This window comes from Serinus canaria, chromosome 12 (genome assembly GCF_022539315.1).
Source record: "Serinus canaria isolate serCan28SL12 chromosome 12, serCan2020, whole genome shotgun sequence".
Lineage (NCBI taxonomy): Eukaryota > Metazoa > Chordata > Aves > Passeriformes > Fringillidae > Serinus > Serinus canaria.
In genome coordinates, this window is record NC_066326.1 from 9,921,762 (window position 1) to 9,935,790 (window position 14,029).

The window sequence follows — 14,029 nt, forward strand, 5'->3', positions numbered from 1 at the left end:
ATTTTTTCCTTTTTTTTTTTTTTTTTTTTTTTTTTTTTTTTTTTTGTGGCTTGGTTGTGTTGTTTGGGTTTTTTCACCCCCCTCGTTTTCGTTGTTGTTGTTGTTGCGTTCTTCTGGTCGTCCGTGCCTTTGCTGCCCCCGGGCTCGCAGCAGAGGAGTTCAGGTAAGGGTTGCTGGGGGCAGATGGAATTCCATCCCCGCCGGGGCAGCGGCCGGGGCTGGGGGCTGTTTTCGGGCTGCAGCGGTGCCGTGCCATGGAGTGACAGGCGGCCACGGGGGGTTTATTCCCGATTATCGCGACCACGCTGCGGGGGGGAGAGAGGGAACTCAGGCCGCCAAAGCCTCCTGAAAAGGGATGGAAGGAAAAAACAATACATAAATAATTTTTTAAAACCCTCTACAAACGGAACAAACAAACCACGATTAAAAAAAAAAAAACAAAAAAACCAAAAACCCAAACAAGCGTGTTTTGCAGCCATGGAAGCCTGGCTGTGCTCGTGCTGGATTGGGAATTCCGTGTGTGTGTCCCGCACCCCTTTCCCTGCCCAGCGGCCGGTGCCACGCGTTATTTCGGGGTGCAGAGGCAGCGGGGTGCGCTCCGCTGGGGCCACTGCCTGTACCCGCTGCAGGTGAAGTGCTTCCCCCTGTGGAAGCCAAAGTTTGGGGCTGGAGCGGGATAGTTTTCAGAGAAGAAAGCTTTGGGAATGTTTCTGCAGCTTGCCCGGAGCAACGGGTTTGGAAAAAACAAACCTGAACGCCCCACTGTGTCCGGGGAGCAGCACAGCCACCTTGCGGAAGAGATGAGAGCAAATGGGTTACTCCTGGCTCACGGGTTCTTTTAATTATTTTATTATTGTTGTTATTATTTTTCTCTCCCTTTGCATTTTTCTTTTAATTTCTTAGAAGCTCTGGGCCTGCTTCATTGCCTTGTTTATGGCTCTGCCTGTGGAGCAGAAGTCAGCCTGAACAGATTTAGAACAAGAGAAAACCCTGAAGAGATTAGTCTTAAACTAGAAAAAGCTGTGGCAGTAAATGAGGGAAATGACTGTCAGCGTCTCATATATGCTGTGTGATCAGTTGTGCCGGGCTGACCGTCCAGAAATGACAGGCTGGGAAATACATCCCCGTGTTTCAGCAAGTTCCCAGCACTTTACATTTTAATGTTGCTCTGCGTCAAAATATGTCTTCTCTGATTTGCTTTTTGTCATTATCTTTATTTTAGCTGGCGATTAGATGGTCAGGTTTTAAACAGAACAACATGTTTTTGGCAGGAAGGACATCATAACAACCCAGGGAACTCTTAAAAAAAAAGTTGGAGACGGTGGTGCTGCTGAACAGCTGCTGTATTTCACTCCAGAAGTGGCTGTTTCCAGTGGCTCAGGCACTGCAGTCCCACGATAGGTGCTTACATTTCTAACGTGTTTTCAGCGTTCCTAGAGATGAAAGTGTGTTATGGAAACAGCATCATTAGTTTTCATAGCCTTCACAGCTCCGGCTTTTTTTGGTTTTGTTTTCTAATCTTCTGGTTTTGGCCGTGTCTTCAGGCAAAGTAAGGATAAAAGTCTTTTTGTTGTTAGCCCGGCCTTTAGGAAAAAAATATAGCCAGGGACCGATCCTGCATTCCAGGCATTCTCCAAAATCTTCTTGGCTGTTCTGCAAGTTTTGAGAGTGCACAGAAAGCAGAACTGGCCCGCAATGTGCCTGGATCTATTTGGCTCTGACAGTCCTCTCTTAAAGAGCCTCTGGTTACATCAAGTGACATTGTTCCTTGTCAAAAGAGATGGGAAACAAGCCTGCTGGCTGTTTTCTGCTGAGGTAACCGGCCCACAGCAATTGCTAGGGGTTCATTACTGGTTTTTTTTCCCCTCTCGTTTAAGTCCTTATTCAAATTGCAGTTTAGTTCTATTCCTAGGGAAATATATAGATATTTTGATATGTGGCTTCCCAGCTCTTGCAAGCATTTAAAGAAACCTTGAACATTTTAATTTTATTTTTTTTTAAAGAGAAGTTCACCAACTGCTTTGGCGCACGCAGAGCATGCCAGCTTTTCTTAGAAAAGCACATGTTGCAGTCCAGATTTCCCTCACAGCCCCATTCTTCAGAAATTTAAGCTAGAATAATACAGACATTGAAGGAAAAATCAGAAACCATCTGAGGGGAAGACTTCCTTTCTGCCCTGTGTTTCTCAAGGCAGTCACCAGTTTTTGGTGCAAAATAGAAACAATCAGCTTGGGTGAATTCTTACCAGATGCCAATACTAATTTGTCAGAAGCAGATGGTGCTTTCTGTTTCAAAACTGGAATAGCTCAGCTATGGGACTTCTGCTGGAGGAACTTTCCAGCAATATAGAGAAAAAAAAAAAGTGTGTTAGAAATAGTTCAGTTGCTTTTACTATAAGACATGATTATAGGCTAAGGTCACAAAACAGAGCCACTAACCTCTGTTTGAACTTCCTTGTGTTCAGCACGTGTAGGTATTTCAGTATTGGTTCAGAGGCACAGCTGACTGACAGGACGCACAGACCAGGAAAATGTGCAATCTTACTTTTAGTCTTTATTTCAACCTGTCCCTGTTTCCTCCATGTGTCTATGAAGGAAGAAGCCATATCTTTAAGAAATGTGGCTTCCCCTCTCTCTTCCTGGGAAATACTAATAGATGTTGCCAACGGGACAGAGCTCTTTAAGGGTGTTGTGTAAAATACCTCGCTCTGTGTTCGCTGCAGCACTGAGCGCACAAACACCTTTTGATTTTTCTCCAGAGAAGGAAAGATGGGGCAAATTTTGGAGATGAGGCAGCAAAGATGCTCTGCAACAGCAGTAACAGCCATCCCCTTGGCTGCACAAAACTGGGAGCTATTGACTATTCATGGCAAAGCGTCCAGAGCGCAGCAGCAGAGCCTGTGGAAAATGACAGCGTGTAACAAGATTGACTGGCATTTCCTTCACGCTGGGTCACATGCCTCCTAATTCACACACACACACCAGCTCATAGGCTGATCAAATGACTGCTATCTCTGCACTCCACATACCTTCCACAGAAAGAGTTGTTTTATTATGCACATGTACAGCTCTGTTTTCAATCAGTCACCTTGAGCAAGTGACTGAGGGCCAGTGTTGGCTCCATCCCGAGCTCTCTGCCTTTGCTCTCTAAGGGGCACAGTCTCCGTCCGTAAGCAATTTTTGTTTTTTCCCTCGGGGAGGTGGGGAATAAAAAATTACGTAGATGTCCCTCCTGCCTCCCCCTCCCCAGTGGCCTTTCTAGGAAGTTTGCTTGTCTTAGCTGTGAAGCGCAGGAGAACCGCGGCTGTCAGCGGGCACCGGGGTGGGCTGCGCTGGCCAGGGCGGAGTTTGCTCTTGCGGGTTTGTAGCGGGATTAGGGCTGATGGAAACCGGGATTTGCGGGATGCTGCCCCTCCGGGGGCCGTGCAGCCCTCCCGGTGCAGCAGCTGGCTCGGGGCTCAGCTCAGCCCCTGCCCCGGCGAGAGGAGCGCGGAGCGGAGCGGTGAAAGCGGCCACCAGCTGGCTGGCAGGGCATGGCAATTAGCTCAGTGCCAGCCTTATTAAGGACAGTGCAGGTGATGATGACGTTGGCACCACTGATTCATTACATCTGGAGGGGAAAATCCACCTAGCAAATGCTGAAGCACAGTAAATATTTTTGGCTCCTGCCAGATTGATCCTTTCATTATGCTGAACAGTCTATATTTGTAGAACTGAGGAAGTTAAAAATAAGGTTGGTGGAAAGCTACAAGATAGGGAAAGGATTTTGCATTTTATGGTCACCAGCAATAAACTTTTTTTATTTGTTTCTTTTTGGTGGTAAAAATTTCAACACTTTATTTTTTCTTTCCCATTCCCTTCTTTGGCTCTGGATTTCACTGCTAGGTGAAAGCTTGTTATTTATTTTCTCTTGCTGGTAATATTCTATAAGGGAGCTGTAAATCTGGAGCACACGCACGGTTGGGAAATGATTTCTGACAGCATTCTTTTGCAAATATGTGGTGCAATCCTGCAGAACGCTTCAGCCCTGACAGTCCTCAGGGGGTGGTGCAGACGTATCAAAGCTTGTAACAGCCTGTGTACCCAGGGAGGCTGGATGCTCTGGACTTTCCTGTGGGCTAGAGGGCTTAACGAGTTTCAGCTCATGGAGATAAATGATTAAACTGACTTCTGACTGTTGCTATTTTGTTTTTCCTGCACTTAGGCTCTCACCTGAACTTTGGCTGCCTGGTATATGCTGTTGGGATATCCTTGAGAGATCATCCAGGAATGGTGGATCACTTGCTACCTACTGATGAATCCTTTTCATCCACAAGATCTTCTCTTGGATACTTTGGGGACATGACAGCTGGCGTGAGGTCCTACCAAATGCTGCCCTCTCCCCTGTCAGAAGATGACAGTGACTCGTCCAGCTTTTGTTCTTGTTCCAGCCCTGACTCCCAGGTCCTCAGCTCCAGCTATGGAAGCACATCCAGTGCAGAAAGTCAGGACAGTATCTTAGACTATTTATTGTCCCAGGCATCTTTGGGGAACACCACTGCATCATGGTGGGACAAAAGGAGACTTCAGCCAATAGTGAAAGAGGAGTACTTTAGGTTGCCTGAATTTCCTGTGGATATGGAAGACTCAGGACCATTTCAGCCCACACTTGAGGAAATTGAGGAATTTTTGGAGGAGAACATGGACTTGGAGCTCAAAGAAAGACCTAAAAGCGAGACCAAGGACTTGAGAGCTTGCAGCCAGGTTTCTGTTGCTTCGCTGCAGCAAAAAGACCACATGCTACCCAGTACTAGTTTAAAAGAGAGTAAAAACGAGCAGTTGACTAGCTCAACGGAAGGTGGCCAAGCTTCAAATGGAGGAATGACCCTGGAGAATGGAATACCGGTTATGCTCCAAATTCAGCCTGTGCAGATCAAACAGGAGTCCAACACGAGCCCTACTTCCCAAGGACCAGCACAGGAGAACATTAAAATTGCACAGCTCCTTGTCAACATCCAAGGACAGACATTTGCCCTTGTGCCTCAGATAGTTCAGTCGTCCAATTTGAACTTGTCCTCTAAATTTGTCCGCATTGCTCCCGTCCCCATCGCCGCCAAGCCAATTGGGCCAGGGGGCATGATCCAGGGGCAGACGGGAATCATCATGGGTCAGAAATTTCAAAAGAACCCCGCAGCTGAACTCATTAAAATGCATAAATGTTCTTTTCCTGGTTGCACCAAGATGTACACGAAAAGCAGCCATTTGAAAGCCCACCTGAGGAGGCACACGGGAGAAAAGCCCTTTGCCTGCACGTGGCCAGGCTGTGGATGGAGGTCAGTATTGGGGTCCAGCTCTGCCCAGTCCCCCTTCCCCTTCTTGCTCACTTGACCTTACTTGCTGAGCAAGTAGGTTTGTATTCAGATTTATAAACTGTTTCTATTGCCAGAACTTGTTTGGTTGGTTTGACAATGACGAGCTTTTTTCTTCCTGTTAGGGAACGCAGGGGTTCTGATAAATTAAATAGCACAGCATCACCTGCTGGCACCAGCAGTTTCAGGGTATTAAAAACAAAAAAAGTAGTCCATCATAATTTGTATTTCATTCTAGAGGGTCAGATGAAGCTTGTTACCCCAGGTCAGACCCGGTGTTTGCATTGGTGGGGTTGCAGCACACCAGCCCAGCAGACCTGTGGCTGGCACCAGCTGAGGCTGAGTGAACTGAATGGTTTAGGGCAGAATTGCTGTGCACAGCCCTGTGTGGGACTGAATGTGGCCAGTGAAGGGCTGTGATAAGCAAGTATGGTTAAAAGCAGTATTCTGTGCACTTTCATAGAAAATGCACTCCATCCCACTCCTTCTTAAAATGCTGGCAGTGACACTCTGGCATACTCTGGGTTTTATTCTCTGTCTTGATTCAGAAGAATGCGTGGGTGCCACTCAAAGTTGCAAAAAAGCTGTCAGATGTAACAACATAACCAGAAGGCTGAGGTGGAGTTAAGCATTGCTTGAATGAAAGATTGCCGGTTTGATTGAGAAAATGTTTGGCAGAGGGATTTTTAAAATATTCTATTTTACTTTTAATATGAATTGAAAAATTTAGTCTTTAAAAAAAATATCAGCTTTTTATTTTAAGAAGCTTTGACAGGTGCCTTCCTCCCTCTTTCCACTTAGCTGTATTACTGGCTTGCCTGCTGGCAAGTGCTAATGTACAGCACCACAAATGATGATGAGGGAAAATATAATCTTAACTGCCTTGTGTTAAATTAAATCGAATTTCTTGCAAATAATATGCTGCAGAGCTTCAGTGAGCAATGTCTAATGAGAAAATGGGTTGTGATCATGGGCAACAGATGAGGTAAAAAGTAACAGGAGAATGTTGTGTAAAAATGCAAGTATGTGAGACACGCAGCAGTTAGAGATGGCTGGGTTGGTTTGAGGGAAAAGGTCACAGTGGAGCTGAACCCTCTCTTCTCCAGCTGGGCCAGTCTGAAGTTTGTTTCTCAGAAGGGCTGAGGAGATCAGGTTATGGTGGCTCTCCAAACTGGTGGTGATTTGTTTCCTTTGGTCCTGGTGGCACCTCTCATGGGCTGTTTGCTGCTCAGGGTACCCTCTTACCAAAGCTGCATTTTCCAGCTGATTGGTCCCAGGAACTGTGGGCTGGTTGCTCCCAACCTGCAGGACAGGCACTTGCTGCTTTTTATTTGGTTGCCAGAGTACATGTGCACAGGCAGCAGATGTGCTTGTGGGTGTCATGCTGGCTTTCCTTGCATCTGAGCACAGCTCTCCTTTTTGTGACAAACGCGTGTGGCACGTGAGGGTTTGTCTGATCCACGCTGAGAATTGTACCAACGCTCCCAGGGACTTTTGTGGCTCAGGAGCAGGAGCCTGAAGCATTGCCTGTGGATGACCTTCTCCAACTCTGTCTTATCACAAAACTGGTGTTCCCCAAGATACAAAACCAAGGGGAACATTTAGGAAAAATAGTAAGTGATAAAGGTTGATTAAATTTACAGCAGGTGCCTCTCTTCTCAAAATGTTGTGGTGAATGATTTGCTTCATTGGCTGGTGGTCCCACAACCTGGAGCACCCTGAACTTTCAGCCACCACAGCTTTTTAAAGATGAGCCCAACAGGAAGGAGAAATTAATCATAATGAAGAACATGTGTCTTGTCCACAAACAGCTGCTGCAAAGGGCTTTTCAAACTCTTGTGCTGTTTGTCTTGTTGAATTTCACAGCCTGGGCTGCAATCTCAGTCCCTAAAACCCCCAAACTTTGGAAGGGCTCTGCTGCAAGAGGAGAAGTTTATAGCCAGCAGGAGAGGCAGTGTTTGGGGAGCTGCCTCCTGTGCTCACAGCAATCCTTAGCACCAGCCTGAGATTGCTGCACATCCCCTGTGTGCTGCTCCACATCAAAGGGCAGTTCCAACTGAGCATTGAATTACTCAGTCCCCTTTCATCAATAAACCATGTTTACCTTTTCAGAAGTTCAGTGAGAGCTGTGACTTAAGTCTCACATGACTTAAGTCCACTGGTTCTGGCCACTCTGTTTGCTCTCAGGTCTACATAATCTCAAATGAATTTAAGCACTAAAACACTGCTGGACTCTGCTTTCCCCCTTTTCCCCTGCATTCTTGTGCTTGTGTATTTATTTTTTCACTGAAGACACTTAAGAGCTGATCTCACTGGAGATAGTAATTTCAAAACCAAAACAAAGTGTTGCCTAGCACAAAGTGCCTGAGCTCAGTGGGAGGGTTAAAGGTTCCTCAGCTCTCTGTGCACAACGTTTTAAATTCACCAGGGCTGGAGTGTGCACCCAGCAAACCCTTTTGCTAAGCCCTAGGATGGCTGGAGACCCCTGTCACCTCCCTGATGGAGGCTGAACCCAGCTTGCTTGTGCCCTTCCTAGGCACAAGGCAAGGGCTGTTTTTGGCAGTCTGCACAGTGGTGCCTGCTGGCAGTGGCCAGTGACCCGTTGTGCTCCCTGGACGGGTCAGGGCACTGATCTGTGTCCTGCCACCTTCTACCTTTGCACACCCACCCCACCAGTTAGCACTGCTCAGGCCAAAGAGCTGAGCTGCAGCGTGGGCTGGGCCAGCAGCTGGGTTATGGCACAGAGCAGGAGAAGCTCCTGCTTGCCCTCCCTGGCACAGCACTGTGCCCAGCTGCAGCTGCTGCAAGGCTGGGGGATAAGGCAAGGGCCTTTAAATTCCCCACTGCATCTTCTGGCTGTCTTGGCAGGGAGCGTTTAAAGGTTTGTTACACATGCGGCCAGGAGTGTGCTGGGGCCTGAGTGGCCATGGGCAGCACCACAGGTGGGGCAGGACAGGCATCTTGCATTGGCTTTTCTTGCTGCTGCTGTGCAGGGAGATGAGAGGTGCACAGGAGCTGTGCTGGTTCCTTGTAGGATGGCTCTGGGGATGGGCAGGAGGAATCTGTGTAGGGCCTCCCTACAGGGAGGGAGAACCAGGAGGAGCAGGCTAAAGCTATTGACCTTTCTTGCCCCATGAGCCACACAGGAATGTCCCCATGTGTCTGGGAGACACAGGACACATCCTACACATCAGGGAGCTCTAGGAGCTCTAGGACTTTTTCTTCAAGGGAGATGTAGTCTCAGTCCCTTGGGGTTCTGCCAGATAGAAGGATGAAGAAGGCTCTTTTAGTTGCTGTGGGATTTCCCAGATCCCTTCACTTTTCTTTTGAAGGAGGAATCCTTCTGGAAATGGCAGTGACAGAGTAGTGAGGTATTCCTTGGGGCTTCCTTTTCCTTTTTTTTTTTCTCCTTTTGAATTTTGCATTCCACAGTGGATTATTTTCACTTTCTTTGGGTTGATCTCAGTGCCAGAGTGTGTTGCAGATATTTCACTGCAGAGCCAGACCGCCAGATCCTCCCAGCTTCCTCGTCCTAACCTTTGCGTTGTTTTTTTGTAAACACACAGACAGCTTGAGGTTTATTTCTGTGGGCTCTGTAAGTTGATCTTTCCGTCACTGCTGGGGAACAGTGTTGCAACATTCCTGCCTCTTCAGCTAAGGACATGGTTGTGAGGCAGAGTGTATTTTTATCGGATGAACTCATCCAAGCTCATTCCTGACACGCGCCTCTTTCTCCCCCACTGTCCGTGCAATTCCCCTCAAAATGCACTTGTGAGGCTCTTGTGCAGGATTAGCCAAGTGCTACTGCACTTCTGTTCCAGATGGTGACCTTAATGGCCAAGGACATAGGACAAGGCAGCCCAGCCACATCTGGTTTTACTTCTTTGAAGTCTGTATACAATAGGATGGCTTTTTGCAAAAATGCTTCTCCCCTTTTCCCGGGATGTGGCACAGCTCTGTTCCTTGTCCAACACTCCGTCTGCACAGGCAGCGTCCTACACTCTCCAGGCCCACTCACCCATAGCCCTACAAGAACATCCCTGCAGGGATCTGGCACTGGCACTAGCTCACTGCTAAGGACTTGGGAGAAATCCCTGACCCTGCTGCTCCTGGGTCCAGACTGGTTTTGGGAAACTATGGCTGAAAGGACCAGGGGTGTTAGAGAAAGCCAACATGCAAGCAGAAGGCGTGAAGAGAAACTTCTGTCACAGCCTTTATGAAGAAGAGTCCTCCCAGGTGGACAGTTCCATAACAGCTGCCTCTTCATCTCGGAGAATTTGACTCTTTTGCCATGAGGGTACCAGAGCAAGAAAAGGAAGAAAAACAAGTGAATAGGTGAAAGAATTTCCCCTATAAATGCCCCTGGGACAGATGCCCACACCATACCTTACCCGTGGTGAGTGCCTGGATCAGTTTTCCAGAGGCTGAGTGCTCTCTGGGAAGCATGACCAGACTGAAGAGCTGCAGCAACTGAGGAAACCATTACCAGCTTTCCCAGTGCCTATGACCTGGTCCTCAACTGTTGGCGGGAGATCAGAGCTAATTAAAACCTTTATGTGGAAACTTACTTTTCTTGCATGAGGGATTTATTCATGGGAGCCCAGCAGTCCTGTTTTCTCCCTTCCATAAAAATAGCATATTTGCTCTGTTGGTGATGTGATATTTTGCTCCAGAAGGGCACATTTTTCTACATGTTCTTTCCCTGATTTGTTCAGCTAGTGCCCATGACTTCACTTATTTATTGTAAATAAACAGCTGATACCATTTCTTTCAAGCTCTCTTTCTGTGCTGTTCTTTGTTACTGCTCTGGCAACAAAACACTTAATTGCCCTTTGTCAGGCAGCAAATTTTTTGTACCCATCTGGAGAGGGCTGTTTTAGTGTGACATTGTTAATTAACCCTCTGACTCCTAGTCATGTCCAAAGTGGAAATAGAGCCAGCCCTGCTCTTAAGGGCGAAGGATTAGCTCATTTGGGTTCAATAAAGCCTGTGGGATTCATGGTGGTTATTTGGGGATTTTTCTATGGAGAAGGAAGGTGGAAAATATCTAAAATTCAAAAGATTATGGAATACAGTTTTGGTAATTAAAGGCTCATTCTTCATTTAATTTACCCATGCTAACTATGCAAATAACTATGCAAATGGCCTTTGGGGCCCACCTGAATTTCAGCTGTTGGGATGCTGAGCATCTCTGGTGCTAATAATGACTCTTTATTTAGCCTGCAGGAGCACACATGGAAGCCAGTTCTAATGTCATGTTGTTTCTAGGTAACTCTGGCTGGATTTATCTGGAATCCCTCTCAAACTGGGTGCAGTTAGGGGGTGTGCTCGTGTCAGTGTGAGCTTGAAACAGACCTCACCTGCAGGACACTGGTGGTTGTCTCTGCTGGAGGAGTCTGTGCTTAGATTTGCAGGAGGGAGATGGTGGGGGTGGCTTTGGAGGGGACTGCAGGGGGATGGAGAGCAGCGCTGTGTTTGTCAAGCTGTACCCATGCCATGGGGTCCAGGGCCCGGCTGGTACCAATGCTGCCTCCATGCAGTGATGGAATCACATGCAGTGATGGAATCACACAGCCACCAGCCCTGAGCCCAGGAGGTAGGGCTGCCTAGCCCTGCTGTGTGTCTCTTTCACCTCCTGGAGTCTCCCAGTGGCCTGGGGGGACTGTATTTAACTCGCTGTGAGACGCTTAGCACAATAAACCCCCATTTGTCTGAAAAGGCCTCTCCTCTCTTGCAGGTTCTCCAGGTCAGATGAGCTGTCCCGGCACCGGCGCTCCCACTCGGGGGTGAAGCCCTACCAGTGTCCAGTCTGTGAGAAGAAGTTTGCTCGCAGTGACCACTTGTCCAAGCACGTCAAGGTGCACCGGTTCCCGCGCAGCAGCCGCTCCGTGCGCTCCGTGAACTGACGGCTCCTGCCCTCCCTCCCGCCAGCCGTCCCCAGCAGCCCACCATAGCACTTTGCTCACCATCTTCCTAGTGATAATTTATTTGTCTCCACAGAACAGTCAATGCTGTTACTTGATACCACCGTGTTTGAGTGCCCCATGTCCTTCCAAGATGATTTGAGAATGAAGCTCTTTTTGGTCAGGGGAGTGGGGCGCTTCTTCCTTTTTTTTTTTTTTTTTTTCTTTTAAGGATATTATTTTCCTTCTATCTGTCTCTCCTTTGCTGCTGCTTCTTTTGGAAATTACAGTGTTTTATTTTTAGCTGTTTTCTGCTGCACAGGAAAATGTAAAAGTTGCTTGCTGCTAGTTAATTATAGCCCTGGCATTCCTGAGGGCTTTGCTCATGTACAGGCCACTCATTGTGAGTTTTTATTAAGCTGCTCTATTTGTCCAATTTGGAAACAGAAAATTCCTTTTGAAATGAAAACAACTCCTTTGTTTTTGGGTTGCCTGAGCCAAGGATTTGTAGGGGCTGGCCATCGGAGGAGGAACAGTGGGAGTTGGGGATAGGGGGGACAGGGCTTGGAGAGCACTGGAATGTGCCTCCAAGCATCTCTGATTTTCCCAGCTCACATTTACCTTTCCCTTGGCTAGGGCTATATATAAATATTTATGTATACATATTCATACATACATGCATATATATATATATATTTAAGCAAAGACACATCCCAAGCAAATCCAGAAGCTCAGGCTGGATGGAATGGCTTGGAGTGAAGCCTCTGGAACTGTGTGTGTGCTTCTGTCCTGTGCTGCCAAGAGGTGCAAGGATGCCCAGGTTCCAAAGGACATTGCTTTCCTTTGAGGCCGGTTTGCAGCATCCACTGCCTTTAGCAGAAGAGCTGTGGTCTGCCCACAAGGCAGCACAAAGGAGTTTGTGAGAGCCTCTGAGCTCTGTTCTGTCTCTGCTCCTGCCCTCTCGTGTGACCTGGGGGGAGAAAGCAGAGCCCCAGCCCTGGGGGTGCCTGGTGAGCACTGGGCATCCCCACATCCACGGAGAGTCAGGGCCTGGCTGGTTGGAGCTCAGTCTCTGTTTGCTGGCAGGGTCTGCAGGATGTGCCCGTGCCCAGGGAGGGTGGGAGGAACCACGAGCTGGTGGGACAGTGCTGCGAGCCCGAGGTCTAGGGGTGATCCTCAGTGCTAATCCTCTCCCTCCCCACAGCCATGTCAGAGCTCCATGCAGCTGGGGTGGGCGAATGGGTGAGAACAGCAGCCAAAAGAAACAAATTTGTGTGATAGCTGGCTAAGAAGGGAATTTAAGCAAATAATCAGATGGTAGCAGGCAAGTGATTTTATTTGTGTTTCTTCTTGTTTTGTTTTTCCTTTTGAACTCTGGCGATTGTAAGAAGCTTTAGAAGAAAATAGGATTCAGTAATTAGAAATGATTTTACAATGGATGTTGCATTTCCTTTCCATTCGCAGACGGCATCTGTTTGTCTTTTCTGTTGGCAAAATGGGAAGTAGGAAAGTGTGATCCTAGAGCTAGGCAGAGCAGGAGCCCATGCTGTGTGAGAACAGCAGGTCTGGCTAAAGTGAATGCATTCCTTTTGTCCTCTAGAAATTAATATAAATGAACTATCATCTATTGACTGGTTTATATCACATCCTATGAATGTATGTAAATAAAACTGTACATAGATGCATATCTATATAAAATATCTTTTAATAACGTATCAAATTTGTGTAAATTGGAAACAAAAATACCTATAAAGCCAGTGTACATAAGTTACAATTCTGTATATTTTCTTTTGTTCTTCATAAAAATTTATTTACTTTGACAATAAAATGAAAATGGAAATTTTAAATCCCTTCTTGAAATTATTATTAATTAATTTCCTTTGTAGCCAGCTCTGTAATCAGGACACTTGAAAGTTTGGTTCACCTGGACGTAACTTTTCAGGTGCTGTGTAACAGGGGGATGATGGATCAGTCCTGCAGTTATCTTCAGTTTTTCTCATCCCAGAAAGTTCTTGGGAGGCGTGTGATGTCTCAGCTGTCTCTCTGCACTGGAGCCCTCACGCTTGCTTGGCAGCCACGCTGGGACACAAACGCCTTCCATGGCTCCTGACTGCTGTGGAACAGGTCTACAGATGCAGTAAAACGGTGGTTAATACAGTAGAGCAAGCAGGTTTTGAAGGAATTCCAGCTTTAGTGATTAGTGTGGAGGAGGAAGGGCTCCAAGAAGGAAGGGCTTCAGACTGTGACGGTGACGCACCGTGTGACCCAAGACAAAGGACTCGATTGCCTGTTCTGCAGTTCCCTTCCTTGTAAAAGGGGGATAATAACACATGACAATGATCCTGTGGGACTTAATTTGCCTTTGTGTGATCCTTGGATGGAAGGAGCAAGCAATGAGACCAGTAGTCACAGGATTAGATTGCTAAAGAAAGGCCCAGCATGATGGTCTTGGTGCCAGGGCACCTCAGTTGGCTCTTCTGCAAATCCCACGCCTGAAAGAGTGATGTGAAGGAGCTGTGCTAGGAAGAATTGCCTCAGGCCTGAGGAGAAGACGCCCTGTTCTGCAAAAGCCATTGCTTCCATTTGTAACAACAGGGGCATGAACACCATGCTCTTGTCATCTGCAAGCTGGGACATGTCTTGCACTTGGCTTCTGCTTGCTTTGGCCTCTACTGGAAGAAGAAACCAGCACCATGACTGGTGTTAAAGTCACTTCTGAGTCTCCATGGGAGCAATGGTGCAGTGGGTCCAGATCTTCTCCCAGCAAGAATCATTCTGA

General features: G+C 47.3%; 1 protein-coding gene across 1 annotated transcript; it reads left to right on the forward strand.

Moving 5' to 3' along the window:
• KLF15 (KLF transcription factor 15) lies at positions 1 to 13,097 on the forward strand. The gene is made up of 3 exons (XM_009091116.4): positions 1 to 163; positions 4,204 to 5,311; positions 11,085 to 13,097. The coding sequence occupies exons 2-3, from the start codon at positions 4,269 to 4,271 to the stop codon at positions 11,251 to 11,253; spliced, it is 1,212 nt and encodes a 403-aa protein (XP_009089364.1). The 5' UTR covers positions 1 to 163; positions 4,204 to 4,268; the 3' UTR covers positions 11,254 to 13,097.
• Positions 13,098 to 14,029: the final 932 nt, after the last annotated feature.

Bases quoted from the DNA above. Each gene is read 5' to 3' on its own strand.
- KLF15 (XM_009091116.4), top strand. From the start codon at position 4,269: ATGGTGGATCACTTGCTACCTACTGATGAATCCTTTTCATCCACAAGA. The intron at 5,312-11,084 runs GTCAGTATTGGG...CCTCTCTTGCAG, and splicing joins TGGCCAGGCTGTGGATGGAG to GTTCTCCAGGTCAGATGAGC.